This window comes from Balaenoptera musculus, chromosome 7 (genome assembly GCF_009873245.2).
Source record: "Balaenoptera musculus isolate JJ_BM4_2016_0621 chromosome 7, mBalMus1.pri.v3, whole genome shotgun sequence".
NCBI lineage: Eukaryota > Metazoa > Chordata > Mammalia > Artiodactyla > Balaenopteridae > Balaenoptera > Balaenoptera musculus.
In genome coordinates this window covers 105,533,415-105,561,315 of record NC_045791.1, presented here as the reverse complement: position 1 = coordinate 105,561,315, position 27,901 = coordinate 105,533,415, and the positions used below count along the sequence as shown (strand labels likewise).

The window sequence follows — 27,901 nt, the reverse complement described above, 5'->3', positions numbered from 1 at the left end:
ACTTTGCCAAACCTGAGCCACCCTAGTCCCTAAGGAATAGCTACCGTGCCAGCCACAAAGACAGTTCGTGATAAGCTTCTCAGAGAAATAAGAAGCAACCAGTAAATAAAGAGTGAACAACTGAAGTGTGGCACAACATCATCAATTGCCTTCTGCAATTTATAAAGTAATGGGATCTCTCCGACTTCTCTACAATGAAAATAAAGCTGTCTAGAGGTCATCCGAACCCATCATCATGTGTCAAAATGTATGCAATCAGATGCCTCTTTCAGAAGCAGCTACACCACTCTTAGCTTAGAGAGGTAAGAGGGTAAGATGTTGGTATTGTCACGTTTCTATCCCAAGAAACGAAAAGAAGCAGGGCTGAATTGAACCTCGAACAATACACATATCTATAGATACTGAATCACAATTCAGCTCTTACTTGATTCATTCAGAAGCCCGCATCTATTGCGGAATCTCTTATTTTAAAGATACTTGAGGACAGCTCAATATTAAAAGTTTGAGTCAATCCCTCCTAACTACTTTTTTTTTCCAAATTAACAAACTGTAATTGTTTTCCCAAAGATACATTTTTTTTCATATACATCCATCATACACTGTAAACAAAAAAAGCAGTGTACATGAAATAAGAGAAAATATAGCATAGGTATTTATAGGAGAAGAAAATCCATAGCATAGGTAAGGAGGCTCTAGTCTGGAGCACAGCTGAGTTTCCAGCAGTATAACCTCTTAACTACTTTTTAAGGCCAAAGAATTCATTCCTTCATTTGAATGCCAGAAGACTTGCTCTACCCATCAGAAAGAATAGGAAAAAAAAGAAAAATGGATAATGATCAACCTGCTGGAAATATAAAGGGATCTGGGGGTAATCTAACTAAATATTTAGGAGGCAGGAGTGGGGAGGACAGCCCAAGTATACTATGATGGTCAGAACATCCTCCACCGATGGAATAGCTCCCTTTGGACCAGAAATAAATTCCACAGATGTACAAAGAGTGCCTCCCATGATGAGATGCACAAAAAAGCTACAGAACTCCTTGCACCAATATAATTCAGAATTGAAACTGTGCTTTTTATAAAAAGCCAGGTTTTTACATCTGGTCCATTTCTCCTCTTTATCTTATTCCCAAATGGGATAAAAAGGCACCTCAATAATATCAATTTATCTTGGTTTTTTGAAAAAGTTACATGGTTTTATTCTTACTTTTATTGAGAACAAGAGAACCCTAGCAGGTACACACAGAAGTAACATCCCATGTATTTTGAGTTTGTCATAGGAAAATGAATATCAACTTTCTATCAGTAGAAATCATAATAAACCTAAATCATGTTCCCCCAAAACAAAGTACTTTTTTATACCTGATGATCAATTCATTGTTTCTAGCCTGTCGATATATGTAGATATTTTAACACAGAAAGTGACACTGTATAAGTTCTCAACTGTTTTTAGAGTCAGTAAGAATAAACCTAAATAATTTCATCAAATCTAGTCTATTTTTGTTTCTCCAAAAACTTTAAAATTTTAAAGTTATGAAGAACATTAGACAATATTTAATCCACCCCTTCATTTTACAATTAAGGAAACTTTCCGTTTCTTATTGTCAGAGCAGAGGCTTCATCTTCTATCAATTCCTATCTTTATTCTCCCTGCTAAAGCAGGGACAGGTAACAGTCAGGCCCTGGTTCTGATATCCTACCTTCTAGTCTACCTGTGAGCATTTTTCCAGTTCATACAAGTTCACAGTTGACATGGGCACGAGCGACATATACTCAGAAATCTAGACCAGTGGTGGGATTTACGTACATGTAATTCATTGCCTCTACTATCTCCCCCTTCAACCGCTCTCCATAATGCTTCTAAAACCTGAAACTGACCAGAAAATCTACAAAACTAGAATGCAAGATTGTGCCAGTGTCCAAAACTGGAGTATCTACAATCACTTACAGCTGGGCTTTGATAGAGCCTCTGTAGTCTCTCCTTAATTACTTAGAGGTGAGTCATTTAGCACTTTTTCTCCCTCTGAGACAATTTTATCACTCCATCAGTGGCCAGATAAGAGAATAAAAGAGGTATAGAAATAAGTCAATCCTAATATCACAACTGTGTAAAAAATTCTAAATAGGAAATGCCAGGAATACAATTTCAAGTGGGAGAACAACTTGAGCTTTTGAAACATCAATAACTTTTGCTTAACTTCCTTTAACAAGCCAGATTAAACAGTGGCAACACATCACTTGCAAATTTAAATCGCATGAACTTAACTTACAGGAACATAACTAGGCCCACACGTCAGAGGACCTCTGCTCTGGCCCTCCTCCGACCACACCCCTCCGCAACAGGTAAGGAGTTCTCAAGGCTAAATGGGTTGTCATCAGCCCCAAGCCCACTTCCAGGGCATATGTAAGCACCTTCCCCAGCTCTGTCTTCCCAAACGCAGACCACATCCCAGGTGGCACCCCTAGACTTGACAGGTGGCTAATGGGTGGGTATTTCTAAGGGGTATGGGATAAGATGCTCACCTAGAGGGCAAGGGCCCTTGCTGAATGGGGAGGAGGAGGCAGGAGGGCAGCACAGAGGGGACAGTGAGCAAGAACTGGGAAGGGAAGAGGGGCAGGCCAGAGGTGGACCCTCTCCATGCAGCCACCTTTCAGCATGGAGCTCCGAGGAGTCTGAGAATTCTACGTCTGAACCCCAGTACAAGTACATGGAGGTATATTTGGCAAGGAATATATTTTATCTGTCATGAATGTATTTTACTTAACAGTTTGTTAGTCGGATTTATAACTTTTAAATATTTAATATAAGGTATGTGTGCCTCCATCTGTATTTTGTCCTAGGCCATACACTCGTTAGGAGCCGGCCTAATAGGGATCCAACTTAGAGAAATTCAATACTGTGTACTCAGGAAAGAGAGAAAGCAAGCAGAAAAATTTTCAAAATACTGTATGTAGTTCCACTTATCATTCCCATCGATGAGAGCACACCTCAGTGTGCAAGGAGGGCGATCTGCTCAGTTCCCAGGTACCTCTCAGGGTGAACTCCTTACTGCACTGGGTATGATTCTCGTGCTTAAAAAATCCATGTTTTTCACACAATGGGGCCCCTAGTATAACTGAGCTCCTTCAACTGGTGTGCCAAAGAAGAAACAATCACCCTTTCTAATGTGGAGAAAATGCTGGTTATGCTAGACTTACTGAGAGGTGGTTACTCCCTCCCCAACATGGCACATTCCTGAGAGATTTTCACGGGTAATTTTTATGATTATTGAATGTGAATTTCACCTTATGAGCAAACTCTGAAATCTAACACCCACGTAAACTGTGCTTCCACTGTGTGATGGAATAGCTCCCGCAGCTAAGTTACTACCTCAAATCTGACGCTCAATTCTATAATCTAAGCACCAGGGTCAGCGATATATACCATGTTCTGTCACAGGAACAGAAAATGACTAAGCGAGAACAAGGTGACATGTGACATTTTTTATCTAAGCCAGTGGGTAAGACCTAAACTTAAGATACAAATGTGAATCCTTGGCTTCAGGACAAGGGCAAGGGAAAAAAGGACAAAACTGAGCTTCAGAATAGGTCTTAGGTTATTGAAACAACAACAATAATAATACCTATGAAGTACACCACTGAACTTGTATTCTCATTAAACTTGTCATTTCACAAAATGAAATATGTTAACTTAAATATATGTATTCCATTTCCTCATCTATGAGCCGAAGTTTCTTCCTATAATCTCTTCCACTGTGAAAAATCTAATTCTATGGCTATCCTATTTATGGCATCCTGGAAAAGGCCAAGAATTTAAGAATATTGCTCTCTCAGCTTTGCACAATCAAACCTTATCCAGAGACCTGCTGCTAATTATATGTCAGAGTGAACTTCCCTTAATGAGACAGAGCCTATTAAAATGAGTCATGAACCTAAGAAAGACTACAAAGAGCCAATGGTAAAAAGCCTTGTACCAAGTCCTATCATCTGCATAAAAGTGAAGTGAGAAACCCTGACCAGAAAAAAAAAAAAAAACAAAAAAAAAAAACACATTATTTTTGGACAAATTTGCAGAATAGCTCATGCAGTAGATTGAAAGTAGATAGCATATTTGTTTAGGAGAGATTAACTTAAATCAGTGGAAAAACCCATAAATCCTTTTAGGCTATAAACCAAGGGTGTCCAATTATAAGAACTGGTGGGTATCTGTGTGGGTTCAGCTGCTCCCTGCAGCCTAGTAACAAATGCCATCCCTTTCATTGGAAGTGTGATTTTTAAGATTGGCAGAAGGGGCTGTTAACCAAAGGCAAATTTTGTTTATTTAAATTTGAAACAAATCCTTGCCCATCCTCAATTTTGTTTTACTACTCTGTTTTCTAGTTAGAATATATGATTTCAGTTTTACAGCACATCTAAAAAATTAAATGTGACATTAGGTTTATTATAAAGTTATTGAACTTACCGGGGAAGGAATGAAGGCTTCATGAAACTTCTTCGGATTAATTCTCAATACACCCTTTAAAATAAAAAATAAAATCTGTGAAAATTTAACTAGTTACACACTTACGATCTTTCCATACATATGTTACTAGTCAATAAAAAGTTTAAAATTAATTAAACAATTCGATCTAGGAAACAAGTTAGATGTATGAGAACTATTCATTAAATGCATGAAATATGATTTATACTGATGTCTGTACCACAGAGTTCCATCAAACACTAAAAGCTCACACTGGCACCTTGCAGTGAACGGGCAGAGGTGAGAAGCAACAGAGTTTGGCGTGGAGTGGGAAAGTGGCAACTACTGGGATTTTATGTGCCCTTATATGCTAGTCTTCAAATATAAACCTTTACTTTAAGAACAAGGTTACGGGGGATTATGCCTCACTACACAATGGCCTTTTTTTATTCTATAAGACCTTTCCACAATTGCTTGCTTCTGTGACAATTTTCAAAATGATACAGGTTGACTTCCAAGTTGAATACTTAGTCTCGAGGGGCTGGATGCATATTTTTTACTCTGGTCCCTCTGCAGAGCTGAATGAGTCAATAATTCAAAATGGTCCAGAACCAGCTCTTAATTTAAGTGGGAATCCTGGCTCCAACAGCCAGGCCACCCAGTCTGCCTTCAACTTCACGTCAGTCCAGCACCAAGTCAGGGTCTGCCTCTATTTACGCACAGGGGTGCAGGTGGGGCCGTCTTCAACAGCAGTTCAGTATTTTAGGCTCTTGCAGGAAGCTGTAACCCTCCCCACTTACAGCTGCATCTGAAGGCCACTGGAACACATGGATGGAGGCAGTTATCTTCCTAAGAGCCAGACTCAAAGGGTGTCTTGAGAAAGTGTTTTAAATAACATCTCTCCCCTAAAATACTGAAAGACTCAAAGATACACAATTAACAAAATAGGTGAGGGCATAAAATAAAGCAGAAAATAATTCTTTCTTTCGCTGGTACACCATGTTTAAATTACAAATTTCCATGCAACAGTTTATACTGCTGTTAAATCCCACACAGACTACTACAAATCCTCATTCAGTCCTTAATTTAAGAATTATTTACTGAATTCTGATTATGTGCCAGACCCTGAGACAGACAATGTGGGAGAGTGAGAACCAAGCTCAGTCCTTGTTTATAAAGTAAAACATGAAGAACGCCACAAGTGAGGGGACAGCTTACTTTCAGCTGGGGGCACTAGGCAAGGCTCCAGAGATGGTGTCTGATCTGGTCCTTGACAGAGGAGTAAAATTTGAAGATAAATCAGAAAGGAAATATAGGCAAGAGTGATTAAGAGGGCAAATACTCTTCTACCACCATGCTGTATTAGGGTAAGAGACAGAGGGACTGGGAAGTAAGGCAGGCAAAGCTCCCAGAGGCCAGTCCCTTTTTTATGAATGTCACTGCAATTTCACTTTTAGGGCAGCTGTTTCTTGTTGCGGGAGGGAGGAAAAGGCTTATTATATTTATCCTCAATATTCATCCACTCACTCAACAAATATTTCCTGACAATTAGCATGACAGGCACTATGCTAAGTGATGGGGTCACAATGGAGACAGAGTAATAACAGATAGGCTCTACCCTCAGAGTTTACACTCTAGTGAGAGGAAATAAACACTCCAAATAAATAAAAGTAAACTCACTGATTTTTTAAAATTCATTTTCTGACCCAAGTTTTTTTTCAACTGCTAATCTTCTATCATCCCTTCAAGCTCAGTGAATGGTTAGTACATGAAGAAGTATAGAGATGAGAATGCCTTCTGCTTTGAAAGTACCTTTAATTACAGAGCACTCAGAGATGCCGCAGCTGGACTCAGGGGAAAGAAACAGGTTGCTCAGGGCTGTATCTTGCTCTATTTTGTTTGTCTGTGTGTGTTTTTTTTATTGAGATATGGTAGATGTACAATGTTATATAAGTTACAGGTATGTAACATAGTGATTTGCAATTTTTAAAGGTTATATACTCGATTTATAGTTATTATAAAATATCTCCACTCTACTGAAAAGAACAACTATTAAAAGGACCAAAAAGATTCTATTCTTGATTGTCTATCCCAAACTTCCTGATATATAAAAGCATACAAGGAGGGACACATGCCTTGTTCAAGAAAAATGTTTGCAATTTGACTGGAGCATACTCTTAAGAACTGGACCTCAGAAACAGATCCCTTGAGAGTACAGATCACACTAAGAAAGAAAAATCTCCAGCAGAGTCCACAGCGGACCACAGTCATCCCCACAGCCTGAAGAAGCTGTCAGCAAAGCATCTCAAGAAATGGCCTTGTAACTGAAAGAGACTTCTAGCAGATGTCTTGTCTTACTCACCTACATACGTAAGTCCAGAACTTCCATTTCCATATTTCTATGACCATCGCCTAATCTGCCCCAAACCCTCATCCCTCATTTTCCTCCTCAACCTTTTCCTAAGCCTGGAACTGGTGGCTCCAAATCCTCCATCTCTTTTCTGAATGCTCTCGTGCCTCCTTGCCTCCACTGAAACCTGATGTGACCAATTCCCTTCAAGTGCTCTCAAAGGGGGCCGATTTTCTCTCTCTTATCCCATATAGCTCAGGGACCAGAAGAAGAATGTTTCCCCCATGCTTCCCCACTACAGCTTTAAAAATTCTCCCATTCTCTATCAAAATCCCCAGATACTTAGAAGTTCATGTCACTGGCTCCTGCTATACCTCCTTGGTGCTGGCATCTTCAAACCTTCTGATCGTACTCCTGATTTACTAATGTTGCTTTACAACAAATGCTAAAGAAACTTCTCTAGGCGGGAAACACAAGAGAAGAAAAAGACCCACAAAAACAAACCCAAAACAATTAAGAAAATGGTAATAGGAACATACATATTGATAATAACCTTGAATGTAAATGGATTAAATGTCCCAACCAAAAGACACAGACTGGCTGAATGGATACAATAACAAGACCCATCTATATGCTGTCTACAAGAGACCCACTTCAGACCTAGGGACACATACAGACTGAAAGTGAAGGGATAGAAAAAAGATATTCCATGCAAATTAAAATCAAAAGAAAGCTGGAGTATCAACACTTGTATCAGATTTTTAAAATAAAGACTGTTGGGCTTCCCTGGTGGCGCAGTGGTTGAGAATCTGCCTGCCAATGCAGGGGACACGGGTTCGAGCCCTGGTCTGGGAAGATCCCACATGCCGCGGACCAACTAGGCCCGTGAGCCACAATTACTGAGCCTGCGCGTCTGGAGCCTGTGCTCCGCAACAAGAGAGGCCGTGATGGTGAGAGGCCCGCGCACCGCGATGAAGAGTGGCCCCCGCTCGCCCCAACTACAGAAAGCCCTCGCACAGAAACGAAGACCCCACACAGCCATAAATAAATAAATAAATAAACCCAAAAGTTTAAAAAAAAAAAAATGTTACAAGAGATAAGGAGGGACATGACATAATGATCAAAGGATCAACCCAAGAAGAAGATATAACAATTATAAATGTTTAGGCATCCAACATATGAGCACCTCAATACATAAGGCAAATGCTAACAACCATAAACAGAGAAACCGACAGCAACACAGTAACAGTAGGGGACTTTAATACCCCACTTACACTAATGGACAGATCATCTAAACAGAAAATAAATAAGGAAACACAAGCTTTAAATGACACAACAGACCAGATAGATTTAACTGATATTTATAGAACATTCCACCCAAAAGTGGCAGAATACACTTTCTTCTCAAGTGCACATGGAACATTCTCCAGGATAGATCACATCTTGGGTCACAAATCAAGCCTTGGAAAATTTAAGAAAATTGAAAACGTATCAAGCATCTTTTCTGACCACAACGCTATGAGATTGGAAATCAATTACAGGAAAAAAACTGTAAAAAACACAAATACCTGGAGGCTAAACAGTGCGCTACTAAATAACCAAGAGATCACTGAAGAAATCAAAGAAGAAATTTAAAAATACATAGAGAAAAATGACAACGAAAACATGACAACCCAAAACCTATGGGACGCAGCAAAAGCAGTTCTAAGAGGGAAGTTTATAGCAATTCAATCTCACCACAGGAAACAAGAAAAATCTCAAATAAACAATCTAACCCTACACTTAAAACAACTAGAGAAAGAATAACAAAAGAAAACCCAAAATCAGTAGAAGGAAAGAAATCGTAACGATCAGAGCAGAAATAAATGAAATAGAAATGAAGAAAACAATAGCAAAGATCAATAAAACTAAAAGCTGGTTCTTTGAGAAGATAAACAAAATTGACAAACCCTTAGCTAGGCTCCTCAAGAAAAAAAAGGAGAGGACGCAAATCAATAAAATTAGAAATGAAAAAGGAAAAATCACAATTGACACTGCAGAACTACAAAGGATTATAAGAGACTACTACAAACAACTATATGCCAATAAAACGGACAACCACGAAGAAATGAACAAATTCTTGGAAAGGTACAATTTTCCAAGACTGAACCAGGAAGAATTAGAAAGTATAAACAGACCTATCACGAGTAATGAAATTGAAACCGTAATTTAAAATCTTCCAACAAACAAAAGTCCAGGACCAGATGGCTTCACAGGTGAATTCTATCATACATTTAGAGAGAAGCTAACACCCATCCTTCTCAAACACTTCCAAAAAACTGCAGAGGGAGAAACACTCCCAAATTCATTCTGTGAGGCCACCATCACTCTGATACCAAAGCTGTAAAAAGATAACACAAAAAAAGAAAATTATAGACCAATATCACTGATGAACATAGATGCAAAAATCCTGAACAAAATACTAGCAAACAGAATCCAACAACACATTAAAAGGATCATACACCATGATCAAGTGGGATTTATCCCAGGGATGCAAGGATTCTTCAATATATGCAAATCAATCAATGTGATAAACCACATTAACAAATTAAGGAATAAAAACCATATGATCATCTCAACAGATGCAGAAAAAACTTTTGACAAAATTCAACACCCATTTATGATAAAAACTCTCCGGAAAATGGGCATACAGGGAACCTACCTCAACATAATAAAAGCCATATATGACAAACCCACAGCCAACATTGTCCTCAATGGTGAAAAACTGAAACCATTTCCACTAAGATCAGGAACAAGACAAGGTTGCCCACTCTCACCACTATTATTCAACATAGTTTTGGAAGTCCTAGCCACAGCAATCAGAGAAGAAAAAGAAATAAAAAGAATACAAATTGGAAAAGAAGAAGTAAAACTGTCACTGTTTGTAGATGACATGATACTATACATAGAAAATCCTAAAGATGCCACCAGGAAACTACTAGAACTAATCAATGAATTTGGTAAGGATACAAAATGAAATCTCTGGCATTCCTGTACACCAACAACAAAAAATCAGAAAGAGAAATTAAGGAAACACTCCCATTTACCACTGCAACAAAAAGAATAAAATACATAGGAATAAACCTGCCTAAAGAGGCAAAAGACTTGTACTCAGAAGACTATAAAACAATGATGAAAGAAATCAAAGATGACATAAGCAGATGGAGAAATATACCATGCTCTTGGATTGGAAGAATCAATTTTGTGAAAATGACTATACTGCCCAAAGCAATCTACAGATTCAATGCAATCCCTATCACACTACCAATGGCATTCTTCACAGAATTAGAACAAAAAATTTTACAATTCGTATGGAAACACAAAAGACCCCAAATAGCCAAAGCAAACCTGAGAAAGAAAAACAGAGCTGGAGGAATCAGGCTCCCCGACTTCAAACTATGCCACAAAGCTACAGTAATCAAGACAATATGGTACTGGCACAAAAACAGAAATATAGATCAATGGTACAGGACAGAATGCCCAGAAATAAACCCACGCACATATGGGCACCTAATTTATGACAAAGGAGGCAAGAACATATAATGGAGGAAAGACAGCCTCCTCAATAAGTGGTGCTGGAAAAACTGGACAGCTACATGTAAAAGAATGAAATTAGAACACTACCTAACACCATACACAAACATAAACTCCAAATGGATTAAAGACTTAAATGTAAGACCAGACACTATAAAACTCTTAGAGGAAAACATAGGAAAAACACTCTTTGACATAAACCACAGCAAGATCTTTTTTGATCCGCCTCCTAGAGTAACGGAAATAAAAACAAAAATAAACAAATGGGACTTAATTAAACTTAAAAGCTTTTGCACAGCAAAGGAAACCATAAACAAGACAAAAAGACAATCCTCAGAATGGGAGAAAATATTTGCAAATGAAACAACAGACAAAGGATTAATCTCCAAAATATACAAACAGCTCATGCAGCTCAATATCCAAAAAACAAACAATCCAATCAAAAAATGGGCAGAAGACCTAAACAGACATTTCACCAAGGAAGACATACAGATGGCCAAGAGGCACATGAAAAGATGCTCAACATCACTAAATATTAGAGAAATGCAAATCAAAACTACAATGAGGTCACACCAGTCAGAATGGCCATTATCAAAAAATCTAGAAACAATAAATGCTGGAGAGGGTGTGGTGAAAAGGGAACCCTCCTGCACTGTTGGTGGGAATGTAAATTGACACAACCACTATGGAAAACAGTATGGAGGTTCCCTAAAAAACTAAAAATAGAACTACCATATGACCCAGCAATCCCACTACTGGGCATTTACCCTGAGAAAACCATAATTCAAAGAGTCATGTTCCACAATGTTCATTGCAGCACTATTTACAATAGCCAGGACACGGAACCAACCTAAGTGTCCACTGACAGATGAATGGATAAAGAAGATGTGGCACATATATACAATGGAATATTACTCAGCCATAAAAAGAAACGAAACTGAGTTATTTGTAGTGAGGTGGATGGACCTAGAGACTGTCATACAGAGCGAAGCAAGTCAGAAAGAGAAAAACAAATACCGTATGCTAACGCATATATAATGGAATCTAAAAAAAAAAATGGTACTGATGAACCTAGTTGCAGGGCAGGAATAGAGAGGTAGACATAGAGAATGGACTTGAGGACATGGGGTGGGATAGGGAAGCTGGGGCGAAGTGAGAGTAGCATTGACATATATACACTACCAAATGTAAAATAGTTGGCTGGTGGGAAGCAGCAGCATAGCACAGGGAGATCGGCTCGGTGCTCTGCGATGACCTAGAGGGGTGGGATAGTGAGGATGGGAGGGAGGCTCAAGAGGGAAGGGATATGGGGACACGTGTGTGCATATGGCTGATCTGCTTTGTTGTGCAATAGAAACTAACACAGTATTGTGAAGCAATTATACTCCAATAAAGATCTGTTAAAAAAATAAGTAAATAAAAATTAAAAAATAAAAACATCTCTTATCTTTCAATAAAAGTTTCTTTGGATGGGGAAAGAAAAAGGATGTCACAATACACTTAGTTTGTATACAAAAGCTAACAAATGCTTACACCTAATATATATATTTAATAAGTTTAATTTTCTCCAACAGCATTCAAACTTCTTTTCTTGACTAGCTTTTTACCTTACCCATTAAGGCCAGCACAGATGGACTCTGTTTCTCTGCCTATGAAAATCTTATTTACAGTGTTGTATATTTCACACGGTGACCTCATATCTGGAACCCATTCCTTTTCCCATCTGCAAAGAACAACTGTTCTCATCTGTGGGGGTAGGCTCTGGCTGCAGAGTCTCATGATGTCACAGGCCAGGAGGAATCACTTACAAACTCCTGGGAATGAGAGTTGTTATATTGATCAGCTTTTTGTTTTAACATTAGCAAAGAGTTGCTTCAAAAGCAAAAATTAATACGAGGGAGCAAAAATAATACCATTGCAGAATAGTTCCCTGAGCCTATCTCTGTAAATTTTATAAACAATTTTTCTTCCAAGTCATAACAACAGAGGATCCTCTCTCTCTTCTTCAAAGACAGTACCTTGATCCTTTATTCAGTCAGTAAATAAAGATTTATTCAATATAAATTTATTAAGCATCAATCAAATGCCAGTCATTGGGCTAATTTGTGGGAATAAAACATGACCATGCCCACAAGGAAGTGAACAGTCTATCTGAGAAAATATAAATTCCAAGAAATGATAATAAGTTTAGAATAAAGGGTAAACAAAAAAGTCGGCTTCAGGAAAGTGGTAATGGCCAATTCTGCTTGGAGAATTAAAGTGAGGCTTCATAAAGGGGGTAACATTTAGGTAAGGTCACGCACAATTACATGAAGATAGTGGGAGAAAGCATTCCTAACACCAGGAACAGTGTGTACAAAGTCACAGAGGAATCAAAGAGCAGAGTTTTTACTAGCAAAGTTTCGAAGATCAGGGTGAACTGAGCAGAGTGTACCTGGAAGAGAACGGCAGGAGATGAGAATGGGAAAAGCACAACAGGTCCTCATACACAGAACAAGATGAGGGCCAAGAAACTTGCAGATAAAATGGAGTTCAGTATGTGCGCTGAACGATAAACAGCAAATGAATGGATTAATGAATGAACAAATGTCCAACTGAAGCTTTAACTTTCCTAAGAGAGACCTTATCAAAGAAATCAAGGGAAGCTTTAAAAAACAAAAAACCAACTGTACCTCTGAAATCAGAGCCAGCAACTAATTAATTTGTTAAAAACAAATTTTCATTCAAGAGTCCATATTAAGCACATGTTCACTTGACCACAGGTAAATACAAAAGGTGATAAAAAGGATAAAAAGGAAGAGAAGATGACAGTATCTGTTAATTAGCTGGATCTCCAGCCCCAAACACAAATATAGAAGCTGGACACTTGGACTGAGAGAAAATGCAACACAGTCAACATCTTCAAGCAAGCCAGGTAACACATGGCAATGTTTCTATACTAAACTAAGAATTATAAAACAGACTAATTCAAAGAATATGTGGCCTCGCCTCCCTCTTGATCTCATTGCCTACTACCCGCCTCAGATTTCACGCCTAAAGGGACCTAAGCTGCCTCACTCCATATTGTTTCACAGTTAGTGTCTTCATTAGTGTCACTACCTTTCCATACCTCCCTTCCCACACACATAACACTCACTTAATAGACCCAAATGAGTCATCTTTCAATATTGACCGCAGGTGTCACCTCCTACAGTTTCCCGGTTTCCCCCAACATTCTCCAATAAGTGGTCACACTTTTATCTGAGCACTTACCCTTTATCCTCAAATCATCTGTTCACATGACTGCCTGCTCCACTACTGGGCTGCAGGCTCAAAGTACAGAAAGTCAGTCTCATCCACCTTCATCTCGGGAGCAACCACGCTGTGTGCACCTAACTATATAAACTGTTCCTGGCTCACAGTGGATAGTTGAACGTTTGCTGAGCCAAACTGCTGAATTAGCTTGTAAAAATATTTTGTAAACTATAAAGCACTCAACAAATATTGTCTGCTGCTGTTTACTGTTTCCTTTTCAAGCTTATTCTCTGTCAGTCAACATCCATGTGCTCCAGGCAAACTGACCTATCAATGTTTCTTATAGCCACACGCTATATCCCACTTCTCTCTTAGCAGTTCACACTGGTCCCCTTGTAAAGCTCTTTCTCTCCACTTATTCAAACTGCACCAATCCATGGCCTGGCTCTAATATATCCCTTCTAATAAAGCACTCCTAGACAACCCTAACTGGAAGTAACGGCTCCCTTCTCTCAAATCTCAGAGCACTTTGTCACGGTCTGGTGGCACTTATCACCTCTAGTTATACTGTAGGTCTAAGAAGTGGGAAGCCCTGGGCCTGTTATGTCATCATTTCTCTCAAAGCACACAGCAGAGAAAAATAAACAGTTTCAATGAGTAATCGATTACTTCTGATTCCACATATTCAAGGAATAGCCTTCTAGTATATTTTAAGCACCTGAATAAGTGTTCCTCTCTTCAAGCCTTCTGAAACATCCTCCTTGGACAAGTAGGTTTCAAATATGCTTTTTTTCTTCCCTCGTATGGTCTTGCTCTTTGACTTTTTGTCGCCTGGTGAAGCACCAACACCACATGGGCCAGCCAAAGAGGACGCGCCTAGAAACATGAGGCATCAATCAACTCTACTCAAACGTCTCTCTATCTCCAAAACTGGAGATATTTCACCCTTTTTTTCTTATTTAGAAAGACCAAAACATAATAAAATTCCCTGATAATGATTTCAAATAGTCATAAAGAGGAAAAATTGGTAAGGAAACATGAATAAAATGTACACAGATTTGAGACCTGAATTTTAAATCAGCACCACAATATACATGGAACAGAACCCAAACAATGGGTTCAGTATGCTTTGCTGGTTACAGACACAAACTTTTAAAAATAGGAATTACTAAAAGATCATCACTTTTCTAGAGGAGATTAAACAGCTGTACTCAATATAACAATAAATTAAGACAGCAAGAAACCACACAATTCTAGAGTAAATAACACAGGAGAATATTTAACAGGTCACCGGAAGAATTACAGTCTCCCTCAGTCCTAAGACCCGCCCTGCACCTCCATTCCACTTTAGTTCAGGTCTCCAGTTGCTAGAGCAGATTCCATTTTCCTTTTGCTACCTCTGGGGGTCCCCAGGGGCCGGAGGTTCAGCCGGTAGTCAGGATGGCTCATTACTGGTTCCAAGGTCACCTCTTCTCTCTAGATCCAGGAGGGCCTCCACTGCTCAGCTCAGAGTTCTTCTGGCCTTGATCAGCTCAGTTGTCACTAGCTGAAACCAAAGAGAGATGGGTGACTGAAGAACTGTTAACCTGAAGCCTCCTCTGTGCTCTCGGAAATTTAGGACTTCGATGGCAAAGGCAATGTGGTGTCCCTCCTGGGTCCTGGCGTCACTTTCTCCTAGGAAGATAGTCATGCACACCATCTGTCCTGAGTTGCTTTTCAAGGTCTTCAACCTCATGGGTATCACCAGCCTGCTTGTTTGGGCCCCTTCAACTAAAAATCTCCACAAATAGGGCAATGAGGTAGAAATTAAGGAGTTCTGAGGTTCTATTCAGCTAGTGGAATGTACAAGAGCAGTAGGGAATATGGTTTTGAAAAATGGTATAAAGATCTAGAATCTAAAGGCTATAATGAAATAGGTACTAAACTAGGGCTCAAGAGATGTGGCATTTACTAAGTTTAACCTTAGACAAATGACGTTCTTCTACAAAATCAAATAAATCAATTCCTTAGAATTCATCAATATAAACATAACCTAATTCACTGCCACAACCAGATGTCCAAAACTATGCATGGAACTGCAGATGATTCACTAGCTTTCAAAAAATGGGAATACTGTAGTTAGACATCTACTTCCCTACTCTTACCTGCCATCCCTTCAAACCAGTCATCTGACCAGAAGCTCCGGCAGCTGCTCCTAAGGAATACAAGGCAGCTGCCTGGCTCAGCGGACTGGAATGTGGGGCCCTGCAGCTGGCCCCCTGGCCTTCGACCTGGACACTGAACATGTCATCACTACATCTACTTTCTACTCTCTGCTGGCCACAGGCCCAGGACTCAAGCCTATACTTGCAAATTCTCAAAATCCGGATGGGCAGCCTGCTTTCCCATAAAATGGATCAAGATGTCATTCTGAACACTAAAACCCTTTCCTCTAAACTTCCCACACACATCCTTCACCAAAATGATGTAATTTTTCTTTAAATTGAAATTAATACTAACTCAGGAGAGGAGAAGCAACAGAGACAGAGTAACAAGCCACTCAGTGATACGTGAAGAGATTCAGAGATAAAGTCAAGAAGTTTCAAGAAGAGAGAGAAACAGATGGTCTTAGATAAACAACAAGGTAGTGGAAAAGGCACACAGAGGAGTCCAGACCATCTGCTGGTTTCATTCAGAAATGCATTCATCCACTCCTTAATTCAACAACTATTTCTGCAAGATACTATACACTAGGCATAGTGAGGGATACAAAAGTTAATTAGACTTATAGAACTCATATTAAAATAACAACTAATATAAGTTGGGGAGTGATAAGCACTTTTTTTTTAAGTATGGGTAATGTACATATGACGGAAGAGAGTATCTCCAGATCAGGAAATCCAAGAGAGCTTCAGGAAAGATGTTAAGAACTGAGAATGTGAGAAAAGCATACTGCTGGCAAAAGGAAAATAAAATATAGACACACAAACAGAAAAACACAGGCAGGTTCTTGCCACGTTAATTCCATTTGGATGGAGTCCAGCCTATATGAAGGGAGGCAGTGGCAAGGAAAATAAAAACAAGTTGGAAGGTCTAGAAAACCAGCCCCATTTCTCAAAGGCAATAGGGAATTTCTGAAGCACGAAAGAGCGGAAGAGAAGAACAACAGACCAAAGTTGTGTTTCAGGAAAAATTAACCTGGCAGAGCACATTCAGAGTCATCTGGAGTTGAGAAAGACTGGCAGCAGCTGCACCTCAGGAAAGAACCAGAATAGACGGTGTGAAAGGAAGGGAAGGCCTGAACTAGAGTTGCAGCTGCAGACACTGAAATGAACAGACCATTAACATGGTATTACATAGGAAAACTGGCACCACTTGGCAACCAGGCATATCTGAAGGAGAGCAAGGAGGTGGCAATTGTGTGAGATTTCAAGTAAGCAGACTGGGAGATGATAACATCACTAAGTTAGAGAAGATGGTGAATTCTACTTGGGGTATTATATACCTCTACATGGCAATACATACCTCTATATATATGCCTCTACACGTGGAACTACATACTTCTACATCAAGAACTTGAAAACTGGAGCATAACTTAGAGAGATGAATTAGCCAGCCATTTGCATAAAGACGGTAACCCAGAATAAAGACGGTAATCCATTTCTAGAATGGAAGAGATTGCCAAAAAGGGGTAAGGTGATGCAGAAGAGGGCCTAGGACAAAATCTGGGTTAGGGCAACTTTTTTTGCAAAGAGGAAGAAGAAGTAGAAAACATAATAAAGAAGCTAATAAAGATATAGGGGGGAAAACCAATAGAGCCTGATGCTAAGAAAACAAGGGAGACAATGACTTCCAAAGGAAAACAGGTTCATGATCAAGGTTTGCACCAACTACTAAGAAAACAAATAATGGCAGCCTTGGGTGGGGCAAGGGGTTGGAGCAAGCTGCAAGCAGGAGAAAGACAATCCAAAAATAAGAGCCAGAATTGAAAATGGGGTACTTCATATCAAGTCTTGATGCAGGCAAGAGTTCAAAATTAAGGGGAGTTACTGCCAGTCCAGTGAGATGGAGGTACAGAGATCTCAACTCAAATGTCCTAGGTCAGCTGCATTTGTAACTTTTTTTCACAGCAAATATCTCGGTTGGTGTGATTTACACCTAACTTTTCTGTCTAGCTCAGGAAGATAAGGAATGTTTGGTTGAGATCATCACTATAATCCCACTGGCTCCCACAGTACCTAGGATAGAATAGGTGCTCAATAATCACTCCTTAAATGACTGGATGAGTTTGTTTTCATGAGCAAGCAGTGAGAACACCAAGCAAAGCAGGGTCATTCAGGGAAACCATGCTAAAAACAAATCAGCAAAGAACGGAAAACCAGGAAACAAAGTCGGCAAGAATAAGCCAGACCAGCCAAGCAGAGAGTCAAAGTCTGCCTTTGGGTATCAAAGCACTGGAAGCAGACGGAAAGATTCCAAGAATACAAGATGCTAAGCAGAAGACAAACAAGCAAGCAACCTTCCCTTCCAAGTGATGCAGTTGGGAAGGCCCATTAACCCTGCAGAAATCCTGGACACTCCTACCCTGACACACTAAAAGCACAAGTCACCAGTCAATCCTCACCAGCTTTCAGAGCGAGGGCCAATGATACACTGCCCAACTGCCCACTGGCTCCTAGAGAGGGTGTCTTGCCATGGAAATAGCTGTACGTTCTGAAGAGTTGGGCTAAGATTAGGATGAACAGGCAGTACTGGTTAATAGTGCCACATGGTACAAAAGAGTAGGAATGAGGAGGAATGTAGGAAAAGCACTAGACTTGAGAAAGTGTAAACAAAGAAAGCATCTGGGTAAAAGAAGTGGTGTCTTGAGACCCAATGTATAGTACAGAGCAGGTGCTCAAAAATTTGAATAAATGAAGACTATCTAGGACAGAAACCAGGTTACGACAAATATATACTAGCGAGAAATATGAGTAGCAGGGCCAGGACTAGGGTGAGGCAAGCAAGGCACCTAGGACACAAAATTTATGAAAGCTAAGTGACACAAGTGCCAACCCCATGCTTGTAGGACTCCAAGAGTAAGTGCCTCCTTAAATGTTTGTGCCCTAGGCATCTCACTTGCCTTACCCTAGTCTAGGCCAATATCACAGCTAGTCTGGTTTGTAATACCAGTTAGGGCAAGCAACAGATCAGTAGACCAACCAGAAATATAACAGGGAGAATCAGGGAATGAGACAATCAAAGTGCATCTTGTAAGAATCTACATTTTCCTGCTGTGTGTATGCTCAAGACTGTAAACATGCAGGAGAGAAATGAGTGGGTCCTAGAGAGCTATTCATCCCTGGATGAATGTGAGCCTTGCAAATACAGAAAGCAAAAGCCAGGGCAGACTTGTAAACTGCCTCAATTTTGAATGCATTTCCCAAGTCTCACCAGGACCACTGACAAAGGGTGGGGGCCTCATCGTTTCAAGGAGTTTAAACACAACTTCTGACTAATCATAAGCTGACCACTAAGATATGCTGACTCAAGGGCAACTATCAGAAAGTCATGCTTAAAAATAAAAACAAGAAAAAAAGAACTGAGCAGAGACATGAGCAGCTAGCTACACACTATGAGAGAAACAGACTCCACAGAATTAGCCCATGCAAGCCGCTTAACAAACAGAGCAACCACCTCCAACTCTGGAGGAAAAGGAATCAGAATGCAGAATATATTATCAACAACATCCAAATTTCAACAAAAATCATAATATATGCAAAAAAAAAACCAGAAAAGTTTGACCCATACAATGGGGCAAGGGATAGTTTCAATAAAAATTATCTCTAAGTGAGCCTAGATTTTAGATTCAGGCAACACAGACTTCAAAGCAGCTATTATAAATATGTTCAAAGAACTAAAAGAAACCATCTTTAAAGGAAACTATGATAACAATGATTCATCAAATAAAAAATATCAGTAAGAGATAGAAATTATTTTAAAAGAACCAAATGGAGGGTTCATGGGAACCACAGTCTCCTACTCATGAGGTCTTCAGACGCTCAGAAACAGAGGAATTCAGAGAAAAGATAAGGAAACTGAAGCACAGAAGGGATAGGTGGTTTGTCCACTGTCACAAAAAGTTATACTCCATTTAAAGCTATTATAAGTCTTAAAAAGGCGGAAGCAAGAAGAACTACAATCCTGCAGCCTGTGGAACAAAAACCACATTCACAGAAAGATAGAAAAGATGAAAAGGCAGAGGGCTATGTACCAGATGAAGGAACAAGCTAAAACCCCAGAAAAACAACTCAATGAAGTGGAGATAGGCAACCTTCCAGAAAAAGAATTCAGAATAATGATAGTGAAGATGATCCAGGACCTCGCAAAAACAATGGAGGCAAAGATCGAGAAGATGCAAGAAATGTTTAACAAAGACCTAGAAGAATTAAAGAACAAACAAACAGGGATGAACAATACAATAACTGAAATGAAAACTACACTAGAAGGAATCAATAGCAGAATAACTGAGGCAGAAGAACAGATAAGTGACCTGGAAGACAGAATGGTGGAATTCACTGCTGTGGAACAGACTAAAGAAAAAAGAATGGAAAGAAATGAAGACAGCCTAAGAGACCTCTGGGACAACATTAAACGCAACAACATTCGCATTATAGGGGTCCCAGAAGGAGAAGAGAGAGAGAAAGGACCAGAGAAAATATTTGAAGAGATTATAATTGAAAACTTCCCTAACATGGGAAAGGAAATAGCCACCCAAGTCCAGGAAGCACAGCGAGTCCCATACAGGATAAACCCAAGGAGAAACACGCCGAGACACATAGTAATCAAATTGGCAAAAATTAAAGACAAGGAAAAATTATTGAAAGCAGCAAGGGAAAAACGGCAAATAACATACAAGGGAACTCCCATAAGGTTAACAGCTGATTTCTCAGCAGAAACTCTACAAGCCAGAAGGGAGTGGCGTGATATACTTAAAGTGATGAAAGGGAAGAACCTACAACCAAGATTACTCTACCCGGCAAGGATCTCATTCAGATTTGATGGAGAAATCAAAAGCTTTACAGACAAGCAAAAGCTAAGAGAATTCAGCACCACCAAACCAGCTCTACAACAAATGCTAAAGGAACTTCTCTAAGTGGGAAACACAAGAGAAGAAAAGGACCTACAAAAACAAACCCAAAACAATTAAGAAAATGGTCATAGGAACATACATATCAATAATTACCTTAAACGTGAATGGATTAAATGCTCCAACCAAAAGACACAAGCTTGCTGAATGGATACAAAGACAAGACCCATCTATATGCTGTCTACAAGGGACCCACTTCAGACGTAGGGACACATACAGACTGAAAGTGAGGGGATGGAAAAAGATATTCCATGCAAATGGAAGTCAAAAGAAAGCTGGAGTAGCAATACTCATATCAGATAAAATAGACTTTAAAATAAAGAATGTTACAAGAGACAAGGAAGGACACTACATAATGATCCAGGGATCAATCCAAGAAGAAGATATAACAATTATAAATATATATGCACCCAACATAGGAGCACCTCAATACATAAGGCAGCTGCTAACAGCTATAAAAGAGGAAATCGACAGTAACACAATAATAGTGGGGGACTTTAACACCTCACTTACACCAATGGACAGATCATCCAAAATGAAAATAAATAAGGAAACAGAAGCTTTAAATGACACAATAGACCAGATAGATTTAATTGATATTTATAGGACAGTCCATCCAAAAACAGCAGGTTACACTTTCTTCTCAAGTGTGCATGGAACATTCTACAGGATAGATCACATCTTGGGTCACAAATCAAGCCTCAGTAAATTTAAGAAAATTGAAATCATATCAAGCATCTTTTCTGACCACAACGCTATAAGATTAGAAATCAAAATTACAGGGAAAAAAACGTAAAAAACACAAACACATGGAGGCTAAACAATACGTTACTAAATAACCAAGAGATCACTGAAAAAATCAAAGAGGAAATCAAAAAATACCTAGAGACAAATGACAATGAAAACACGCCGATCCAAAACCTATAGTATGCAGCAAAAGCAGTTCTAAGAGGGAAGTTTATAGCTACACAAGCCTACCTAAAGAAACAAAAAAAATCTCAAATAAACAATCTAACCTTACACCTAAAGGAACTAGAGAAAGAAGAACAAACAAAACCCAAAGTTAGCAGAAGGAAAGAAATTATAAAGATCAGAGCGGAAATAAATGAAATAGAAACAAAGAAAACAATAGCAAAGATCAATAAAACTAAAAGCTGGTTCTTTGAGAAGATAAACAAAATTGATAAGCCATTAGCCAGACTCATCAAGAAAAAGAGGGAGAGGACTCAAATCAATAAAATTAGAAATGAAAAAGGAGAAGTTACAACAGACACCACAGAAATACAAAACATCCTAAGAGACTACTACAAGCAACTCTATGCCAATAAAATGGACAACCTGGAAGAAATGGACAGATTCTTAGAAAGGTATAACCTTCCAAGACTGAACCAGGAAGAAACAGAAAATATGAACAGACCAATCACAAGTAATGAAATTGAAACTGTGATTAAAAAATCTTCCAACAGGGCTTCCCTGGTGGCGCAGTGGTTGAGAATCTGCCTGCCAATGCAGGGGACACGGGTTCGAGCCCTGGTCTGGGAAGATCCCACATGCCACGGAGCAGCTGGGCCCGTGAGCCACAACTACTGAGCCTGCGCGTCTGGAGCCTGTGCCCCGCAACGGGAGGGGCCGCGATAGTGAAAGGCCCGCGCACCGCGATGAAGAGCGGTCCCCGCACCGCGATGAAGAGTGGCCCCCGCTTGCCGCAACTAGAGAAAGCCCTCGCACGAACCGAATACCCAACACAGCCAAAAATAAATAATAAATAAATAAATAAAGTAGCTATAAAATTAAAAAAAAAAAAAAAAATCTTCCAACAAACAAAAGTCCAGGACCAGATGGCTTCACAGGCAAATTCTATCAAACATTTAGAGAAGAGCTAACACCCATCCTTCTCAAACTCTTCCAAAAAATTGCAGAGGAAGGAACACTCCCAAACTCATTCTATGAGGTCACCATCACTCTGATACCAAAACCAGACAAAGATACTACAAAAAAGAAAATTACAGACCAATATAACTGATGAATATAGATGCAAAAATCCTCAACAAAATACTAGCAAACAGAATCCAGCAACACATTAAAAGGATCATACACCACGATCAAGTGGGATTTATCCCAGGGATGCAAGGATTCTTCAATATACGCAAATCAATCAATGTGATACACCATATTAACAAATTGAAGAATAAAAACCATATGATCATCTCAGTAGATGCAGAAAAAGCTTTTGACAAAATTCAACACCCATTTATGATAAAAAAAACTCTCCAGAAAGTGGGCATAGAGGGAACCTACCTCAACATAATAAAGGCCATATACGACAAACCCACAGCAAACATCATTCTCAATGGTGAAAAACTGGAAGAATTTCCTCTAAGATCAGGAATGAGACAAGGATGGCCACTCTCACCACTATTATTCAACACAGTTTTGGAAGTCCTAGCCATGGCAATCACAGAAGAAAAAGAAATAAAAGGAATACAAATTGGAAAAGAAGAAGTAAAACTGTCACTGTTTGCAGATGACATGATACTATACATAGAGAATCCTAAAAATGCCACCAGAAAACTAGTAGAGCTAATCAATGAATTTGGTAAAGTTGCAGGATACAAAATTAATGCACAGAAATCTCTTGCATTCCTATACACCAATGATGAAAAATCTGAAAGAGAAATTATGGAAACACTCCCATTTACCATTTCAACAAAAAGAACAAAATATCTAGGAATAAACCTACCTAGGGAGACAATAGACCTGTATGCAGAAAACTATAAGACACTGATGAAAGAAATTAAAGATGATACCAACAGGTGGAGAGATATACCATGTTCTTGGATTGGAAGAATCAATATTGTGAAAATGACTATACTACCCAAAGCAATTTACAGATTCAATGCAATCCCTATCAAATTACCAATGGCATTTTTTACAGAACTACAACAAATCATCTTAAAATTTGTATGGAGACACAAAAGACCCCGAATAGCCAAAGCAGTCTTGAGGGAAAAAAACGGTGCTGGAGGAATCAGACTCCCTGACTTCAGACTATACTACAAAGCTACAGTAATCAAGACAATATGGTACTGGCACAAAAACAGAAACATAGATCAATGGAACAAGATAGAAAGCCCAGAGATAAACCCACGCACATATGGTCAACTAATCTATGACAAAGGAGGCAAAGATATACAATGGAGAAAAGACAGTCTCTTCAATAAGTGGTGCTGGCCACCAAACCAGCTTTACAACAAATGCTAAAGGAACTTCTCTAGGCAAGAAACACAAGAGAAGGAAAACACCTACAATAACAAACCCAAAATATTTAAGAAAATGGGAATAGGAACATACATATCGATAATTACCTTAAATGTAAATGGATTAAATGCTGCCACCAAAAGACCCAGACTAGCTGAATGGGTACAAAAACAAGACCCATATATATGCTGTCTACAAGAGACCCACTTCAGACCTAGGGACACATTCAGACTGAAAGTGAGGGGATGGAAAAAGATATTCCATGCAAAAGGAAATCAAAAGAAAGCTGGAGTAGCAATTCTCATATTAGACAAAATAGACTTTAAAATAAAGACTATTACAAGAGACAAAGAAGGACACTATATAATGATCAAGAGATCGATCCAAGAGGAAGGTATAACAATTGTAAATATTTATGTACCCAACATAGGAGCACCTCAATACATAAGGCAAATACTAACAGCCATAAAAGGGGAAATCGACAGTAACACAATCATAGTAGGGGACTTTAACACCCCACTTTCACCAATGGACAGATCATCCAAAACGAAAATAAATAAGGAAGCACAAGCTTTAAATGATACATTAAACAAGATGGACTTAATTGATATTTATAGGACATTCCACCCAAAAACAACAGAATACACATTTTTTCTCAAGTGCTCATGGAACATTCTCCAGGATAGATCATATCGTGGGCCACAAATCAAGCCTTGGTAAATTTAAGAAAATTGAAATAGTATCAAGTATCTTTTCCGACCACAACGCTATGAGACTAGATATCAATTACAGGAAAAGATCTGTAAAAACTACAAACACATGGAGGCTACACAATACACTACTTAATAACGAAGTGATCACTGAAGAAATCAAAGGGGAAATCAAAAAATACCTAGAAACAAATGACAATGGAGACACAACGACCCAAAACCTATGGGATGCAGCAAAAGCAGTTCTAAGAGGGAAGTTCATAGCAATACAAGCCTACATCAAGAAACAGGAAACATCTCGAATAAACAACCTAACCTTGCACCTAAAGCAATTAGAGAAAGAAGAACAAAAAAACCCCAAAGCTAGCAGAAGGAAAGAAATCATAAATATCAGATCAGAAATAAATGAAAAAGAAATGAAGGAAACAATAGCAAAAATCAATGAAACTAAAAGCTGGTTCTTCGAGAAGATAAACAAAATTGATAAGCCAGACTCATCAAGAGAAAAAGGGAGAAGACTCAAATCAATAGAATTAGAAATGAAAAAGGAGAAGTAACCACTGACCCTGCAGAAATACAAACGATCATGAGAGATTACTACAAGCAACTCTATGCCAATAAAATGGACAACCTGGAAGAAATGGACAGATTCTTAGAAATGCACAACCTGCCGAGACTGAACCAGGAAGAAATAGAAAATATGAACAGACCAATCACAAGCACTGAAATTGAAACTGTGATTAAAAATCTTCCAACAAACAAAAGCCCAGGACCAGATGGCTTCACAGGCGAATTCTATCAAACATTTAGAGAAGAGCTAACACCTATCCTTCTCAAACTCTTCCAAAATATTGCAGAGGGAGGAACACTCCCAAACTCATTCTACGAGGCCACCATCACCCTGATACCAAAACCAGACAAAGATGTCACAAAGAAAGAAAACTACAGGCCAATATCACTGATGAACATAGATGCAAAAATCCTCAACAAAATACTAGCAAACAGAATCCAACAGCACATTAAAAGGATTATACACCATGATCAAGTGGGGTTTATTCCAGGAATGCAAGGATTCTTCAATATACGCAAATCAATCAACGTGTTACATCATATTAACAAATTGAAGGAGAAAAACCATATGATCATCTCAATAGATGCAGAGAAAGCTTTCGACAAAATTCAACACCCATTTATGATAAAAGCCCTGCAGAAAGTAGGCATAGAGGGAACTTTCCTCAACATAATAAAGGCCATATATGACAAACCCACAGCCCACATTGTCCTCAATGGTGAAAAACTGAAAACATTTCCATTAAGATCAGGAACAAGACAAGGTTGCCCACTCTCACCACTATTATTCAACGTAGTTTTGGAAGTGTTAGCCACAGCAATCAGAGAAGAAAAAGAAATAAAAGGAATCCAAATCGGAAAAGAAGAAGTAAAGTTGTCACTGTTTGCAGATGACATGATACTATACATAGAGAATCCTAAAGATGCTACCAGAAAACTACTAGAGCTAATCAATGAATTTGGTAAAGTAGCAGGATACAAAATTAATGCACAGAAATCTCTTGCATTCCTATATACTAATGATGAAAAATCTGAAAGCGAAATTAAGAAAACACTCCCATTTACCACTGCAACAAAAAGAATAAAATATCTAGGAATAAACCTACCTAAGGAGACAAAAGACCTGTATGCAGAAAATTACAGGACACTGATGAAAGAAATTAAAGATGATACAAATAGATGGAGAGATATACCATGTTCTTGGATTGGAAGAATCAACATTGTGAAAATGACTCTACTACCCAAAGCAATCTACAGATTCAATGCAATCCCTATCAAACTACCACTGGCATTTTTCACAGAACTAGAACAAAAAATTTCACAATTTGTACGGAGACACAAAAGACCCCGAATAGCCAAAGCAATCTTGAGAACGAAAAATGGAGCTGGAGGAATCAGGCTCCCTGACTTCAGACTATATTACAAAGCTACAGTAATCAAGACAGTTTGGTACGGGCACAAAAACAGAAATATAGATCAATGGAACAGGATAGAAAGCCCAGAGATAAACCCACACACATATGGTCAACTTATCTTTGATAAAGGAGGCAAGCATATACAGTGGAGAAATGACAGCCTCTTCAATAAGTGGTGCTGGGAAAATTGGACAGGTACATGTAAAAGTATGAAATTAGAACACTCCCTGACACCATACACAAAAATAAACTCAAAATGGATTAAAGATCTAAGTGTAAGGCCAGACACTATCAAACTCTTCGAGGAAAACATAGGCAGAACACTCTATGACATAAATCACAGCAAGATCCTTTTTGACCCAGCCCCTAGAGAAATGGAAATAAAAACACAAATAAACAAATGGGACCTAATGAAACTTAAAAGCTTTTGCACAGCAAAGGAAACCATAAACAAGACCAAAAGACAACCCTCTGAATGGGAGAAAATATTTGCAAATGAAGCAACTGACAAAGGATTAATCTCCAAGATTTACAAGCAGCTCATGCAGCTCAATAACAAAAAAACAAACAACCCAATCCAAAAATGGGCAGAAGACCTAAATAGACATTTCTCCAAAGAAGATATACAGATGGCCAACAGACACATGAAAGAATGCTCAACATCATTAATCATTAGAGAAATGCAAATCAAAACTACAATGAGGTATCATCTCACACCGGTCAGAATGGCCATCATCAAAAAATCTAGAAACAATAAATGCTGGAGAGGGTGTGGAGAAAAGGGAACACTCTTGCACTGTTGGTGGGAATGTAAATTGATACAGCCACTATGGAGAACAGTATGGAGGTTCCTTAAAAAACTAAAAATAAAACTACCATATGACCCAGCAATCCCACTACTGGGCATATACCCTGAGAAAACCGTAATCCAAAAAGAGTCATGTACCAAAATGTTCATTGCAGCTCTATTTACAATAGCCAGGACATGGAAACAACCTAAGTGTCCATCATCGGATGAATGGATAAAGAAGATGTGGCACATATATACAATGGAATATTACTCAGCCATAAAAAGAAATGAAATGGAGGTATTTGTAATGAGGTGGATGGAGTTAGAGTCTGTCATACAGAGTGAAGTAAGTCAGAAAGAGAAAAACAAATACAGTATGCTAACACATATATATGGAATCTAAGGAAGGAAAAAAAAAAGGGCATGAAGAACCT

At 38.8% G+C, this 27,901-nt stretch overlaps 1 protein-coding gene across 4 annotated transcripts in view; it reads right to left on the bottom strand.

Annotated features, from left to right (window-relative positions):
- The window catches only part of DIS3L2 (DIS3 like 3'-5' exoribonuclease 2), a 391,634-nt gene that overhangs the window by 314,804 nt on the left and 48,929 nt on the right, over window positions 1-27,901 (bottom strand). For all 4 annotated transcript variants that reach the window (XM_036858529.1, XM_036858531.1, XM_036858530.1 and 1 more), the window contains exons 2-4: window positions 15,014-15,162; window positions 14,335-14,492; window positions 4,463-4,516 (exon numbers count right to left, since the gene is read on the bottom strand). In XM_036858529.1, the coding sequence (XP_036714424.1) occupies window positions 4,463-4,516; window positions 14,335-14,492; window positions 15,014-15,065 (264 nt within the window). In that variant the 5' untranslated portion in view covers window positions 15,066-15,162. The remainder of the gene's footprint in view (window positions 1-4,462; window positions 4,517-14,334; window positions 14,493-15,013; window positions 15,163-27,901) is intronic.